The sequence below is a fragment of the Brassica oleracea genome, chromosome C4 (genome assembly GCF_000695525.1).
Source record: "Brassica oleracea var. oleracea cultivar TO1000 chromosome C4, BOL, whole genome shotgun sequence".
Classification (NCBI taxonomy): Eukaryota; Viridiplantae; Streptophyta; class Magnoliopsida; order Brassicales; family Brassicaceae; genus Brassica; species Brassica oleracea.
In genome coordinates this window covers 49,341,956-49,347,194 of record NC_027751.1, presented here as the reverse complement: position 1 = coordinate 49,347,194, position 5,239 = coordinate 49,341,956, and the positions used below count along the sequence as shown (strand labels likewise).

Below are 5,239 nucleotides of genomic sequence, written 5' to 3'. Positions count from 1 at the left end.
GAGTTTGTACCGCGACCTCTGTAGCCCCCTCTGTAACTGTTACCTCCCCTGCCACGAGAAGAGTAACCTCTACCAGCATGAAACGCCTGATGTGGGTTTGGCTCAGAGACCTGTGTCTGAGCACTCAACTTGTCATCAAAGGTGACAAGTTTAAAGACAGCATCATCAAAGCTCAACTCAGAGACAGAATCCATTGAGTGCTCAATCACGGTACATATAGACTCATATTCTTTTCCAAGACCAGCTAAAGCACCATAAATAGCTTCTTGTTCAGACAATGGACATCCTATTGAGTCTAACTGGTCACACACACTCTTCACATCATTCAAATACGCAGTCATAGTCTTTTGGCCTTTAGTCATACCTTGAAGTTTGCGCTGTAGATCTAGCCTCCTTGTTGCAGAAACTCTGTTATACTTCTTCCCAAGAGTGAACCATACGTCTTAAGCCGAGTGAAGGCCGTAGACAGCACGCATCGCTTCTTCGGTGAGAGAACCAAACAACCATGCCATGACGAGTTGATCCTTTCTCACCCATTTCACAAACTCTGGATTTGCTTGTACAACGTCTTCTTCTCCACTTCGAACGGTGACTGTTGGTAACGGCTTCTCGGAGCTTCCATTGACAAACCCAAGGAGCGACTGGCTTGATAAAAATGACTCGAACTGTGTTTTCCACAAGAGGTAATTTGTGGAAGATAACTTCAACGTAACACACTGAGAAATACTCAGCGACGGCGTGGATACGGGATCATTGCCTTCCATGGCTCTGATACCATAAAGAACAGAGAGATACAGACACAAATGAAGATGAAAACTTTAACTTTCTTTGTTATTCAACTCATCTTTTGCGTTACCCCTCACTCTGTTATTTATACACAACCTTAAACCTTATCTTCTAGCTAGGTCACACAATGAGAGCACACAATCTTAAACAACTAAACCTGTTGCCTGTCTCTATCATGTGAGCTGGCTGAACCGTACAACGAGCTCCTTTTGCGTGAGTCTTTGTCGTTAACGCTTCAGTGTTTTTGACCGTTGAATAAGATTCCTCTTTGGGCTTAGAGTAGTTAGTCTGATCATGGGCTTCATGTCGCAGTCCGTCAGTCTCGGAGCCCATATGACTATTAGTTTGTTTATGTGGTTATATATATGCAGCTGGGGGCTTAGGGCTCAAGGCAAGCTTTAGAAAACAAAAGGAAAGGAATAATAAAACGACGATCGAGTCTTCTTCGACAGACTTGGCCAAAAAGAAATATCAAACATAGATACTATAGACGTTGAAAATTGTAAAGTCCTTCAGTACTCGGATTATAAATTTTGAGTTCCCCTCTTCGCACGTTCTTGTTTTAAACACCACTTAAAATGATTATATAAATATTAATATAAAATAACATACATCCAGACTCCAGTCGTCCATAGACTTATATTAAAGTGAGTATAAAAACTATATTTATTTTACATTTTTTACTGATAATTATAGTCTATATTCATAATGTATATAAAATATTATAGATAAAATCTAAGTATTAAAAGGTAAATATTTTACATAAATGAGTTTTTTTTTTGTTTTACAAACACCAAATTCTTATAAATTTTGAAAACAAATCTTAACAAGGAAAATTAAATTTAATTATTAGCATAAAAACAAATATCAAAGATAATAAAACTATTAGAAGTTTAGTTAAAATTAGGTTTGAACTCACTTGTACTAACTATCCATGGTATATTCATTTTCACAGTAGATATATATTTATCAGTAACACATTATCACGATAAATGATATTTTCCGAAAATCGATATTTCATGTGGCTAAGAGCCATACATGGACCAGGTCAACTACAATCATACCAGAATGTTTTCAAATACAATAAAAATAAAAATAGGTGATATGTTCATCGTCGGTTATTACCAAAACTATGGGTTTTTCTACTCACTTTGATCATGAAGCCTGAGCTATCATGTGGAATCAGTTGATCCACGGAGCAAAGAGGATCGTATAAATTTTCTATTGAATTGACCCTTTCCTACCGTCATGCTATCAAACATCTTGAATAGTTATCATTTATATCAACAAAAATCTAGATGCAATCTCGTCTGTTTCTCAATAAAACAATAACTTAATTCGCTGTTCCATGAAAACTATTGTAATTAGATACACTCATTTCACCAATAAAATACTACTAAAATTCTCATATATTGTATTATATGCCACTCAACCATACACAAATAGATTTGTTGATTTTCAATATATGAAATTAAATCTATCTTGGATAAACAGTGAAAATCGTCTGAACAATAGATAAGATCAAAAGAATAAGAGCAGCAAGAGCAGAGATAAAAGACCAAGGAGAACTAAAATAAGTGTTCTTGAGATCAGCAATTCTAACGTTCCAACTACTATCGTAATACTCATTCACTTCTATAAACAACTCTTTGAGATAACAGTTTTCTAGGTCGAACGCAACGTCTCTGCCTAGACTGTTCACGAATCCAGCGACCGCTGATTCTGTGCCAAAGTAGTTCTCTATGATTTTTTGTTCACATAGATACCCAACGTCTTTGTTAATATTCATCAGACAGTCTAGTAATGTCGCGTACGTAGTGAAATGCTTTGAACACGCCGCGTGGCACTGCTCATAAGCCACGCAGTTCGGAAAGAAACTGCCCATGAAATCGTCGACTATGATGCGCGGCATCTCTATCGCTCCATGTCTGAATCTCACAACGAGGAAGCTCTCTTCGTCTTTCAGCTCCCTGATCTTGATCCCGGCTTGCCGGAGCTTCGATATGCTGTGGATGATGTTGGACGGTGTCTTCTCCTTCTTCTCTGGTTTAGTTGTCTGTTGTTGTTGTGAATAAACACGAATCAAAAAAAAAAATTAGAGAAAAAAAACTATTGAAAACTGAGGCAAATATATTTGTATATTGATTATGTGAATGTATCATCTACAATATTTTAGACTTATATTTACACAGTTTTAAAAACTAATATACTTTTTTATTTAGAAATTTTTTATTTCCTAATCATAAAGATATAACACCCAACGAATGTGGTTTTCTACTATCCGGTTTAAGTCACTTGTAGAATTAACGTTACCGGTTTCGCTTGAGGCTTACTATCCGGGATTAAGCTTGACCGGACAAGGTCAAGGAGGTGTTTGGCTTCTAGGTCTTTGAACCTGGCGAGATCTTGTTCTGGTCTATCCATCGTGTTGGTAAAGAACGCAAACGCTAGAGACTGTAAAGAAACGTTGCTCTCTCTTTCGTTATCGCTTCTTGTGAGGTCATACAAAGCTTCAAGAACGAAGAAAGGGATTTGATTCTCAAGGCGGAGAAAATCTCTGGTGAAGAAAGGAAGAACCCAAGCCATGTTCACGAGTGGATCATCCTGTTGAAAAGGAACAACGTGGCTGACTTTACGAAACAGCTCAAGAATGAAACAACCGTCAAGAACCATCATCTCGTTGAACTCATCAGACTTCATGTGGATTGACTCGGAGTAACTCTCTCTAGCAAGTTCCTCGACACTCTTCACGGTTTTCATATAATCCTCTAGAGTTAACGATTTTGTGGGGTGGGTTCGAGTGACAAGAGCATTTAAGTAACGCCATTTGTGTTCTTCCATCATTTTGAGCTGTGTTTTGCCTCGGTGGTACGGTCCCACCGACACAACTCGCGGCTCATAGCATCTACCGTTGGAATCAATCATGGTTTGAGGTACTCGGAAGATGGAGCAAGTTGGTTTTCCCGCAGCCGAGCTGAGCAACCGTGGTGGCTCCTTCAGCTTCTCATGCATACTCTCAATGCGAATCTTGAGGAGGCTTTCTCCTCCGTCGTGTACGGAGGCATTAGCCGGTTGCTCCATTTTTATTGGTGTGGGATTGATGAGGAGGGAGTTTTGGAACTTTAAGAGTCTTTGTGATTGGTATTTTTCTCTTGCTGGTCCACCTGATCCTCACAGCTCACGTTATGGAGTCTAGTCCAATAATTATTTCAATTTTTTATTTGTATTTTCCAATGAAGGTTTAATTAGCAGCCATGACATATGACTTGGTCCATCCATATGATCTTTCGCCGCTCCGAAGTTCCTTTGAAAAAACTAGTAGTGATATTTATTGTTTTACTTTTAGAGATTATTTATGTACACGCTCGAGAAAATAAGATTTCCCATAAACATCACATTCAATAAAAAAATTATAGAAGATATAAAATTAATATTATGAAGTACCGGTTGGTGTATGATGTACCATTATGTGTTAAAAAAAAAAGAAGTATGGTGTACCATGTTGCGATCCTACACATGACTTACTGAAACATATATCTATATATATATATATATATATATTTATATATCAAACTGAAATCTAATTCGTTCTTGAAGAACACGCAACTCAGACGTGGATTCATTTTTTAATCCTTCAATATGAGTACTTTTAATTAGGTTTAAAAGTTGGATAGCTATGATCCGGTTGGTTTGGAATAATACTCAACAACTCACATAGACCAAACCAAACAGAGATTTTGAATCCAGATACTAATCAATATGGTGTCAATATGAGTAAAAGCATTAGATTACAAATTATAGTTCAGGGACATCGGTGTGATACATGCAATGTTATCACTTCTTTCTTTTTGAATTAAATGTTATATTATTACCACTACAAGAAAACAGGGGGATTCTGACGGCCGAAATCGTCGGAAATTCGTCGGAATCGGTCTATTCCGACGAATTTCCGACGAACCCGTCCGTCGGTATCGTTTCGTCGGAAAAAAAAAATTCGTGACGAAATTCCGACGACTTTCTGACGAATACCAAGAAACGTCATTCTGACGAACTTCCGACGATATTACGATGCGGCTACACGAGACCAGAGTTCATCGGAAAACTACAATCCCGACGAACGTGGTTCCTCGGTTTATTCCGACGAACTATAGACGTCGGAATTTACCGACGGACATCGGTCGTCGGAATATACCGACGAACCACGTTCGTCGGTATATTCCGACGGAAATGAGTTTGTCGGTAAATTCCGACGGATATATGTCCGTCGGTATATTCCGACGACCGTTGTCCGTCGGTATATACCCTTTTTTTTTTACAAATTAATTTTGCATTTTTATATATTTTTTGATATTAATAAATTTAAAAAATTGGAAATTTAAAACTAATAATATTATAAAATTTAAATTCATAAAAACCGAAATAGGAAAAAAACATTCATAAAGTTTAAAATTCA

The 5,239-nt window shown here is 37.4% G+C and overlaps 1 protein-coding gene across 1 annotated transcript; it reads right to left on the bottom strand.

The window, feature by feature from the left end:
- Positions 1-2,248: 2,248 nt before the first annotated feature.
- Positions 2,249-3,941, bottom strand: LOC106336935 (UPF0481 protein At3g47200). Its single transcript, XM_013775922.1, has 2 exons — positions 3,100-3,941; positions 2,249-2,842 (listed from the first exon to the last, which is right to left on the bottom strand). Exons 1-2 carry the CDS (start codon positions 3,865-3,867, stop codon positions 2,264-2,266), a joined length of 1,347 nt encoding a protein of 448 aa, XP_013631376.1. The 5' UTR covers positions 3,868-3,941; the 3' UTR covers positions 2,249-2,263.
- Positions 3,942-5,239: the final 1,298 nt, after the last annotated feature.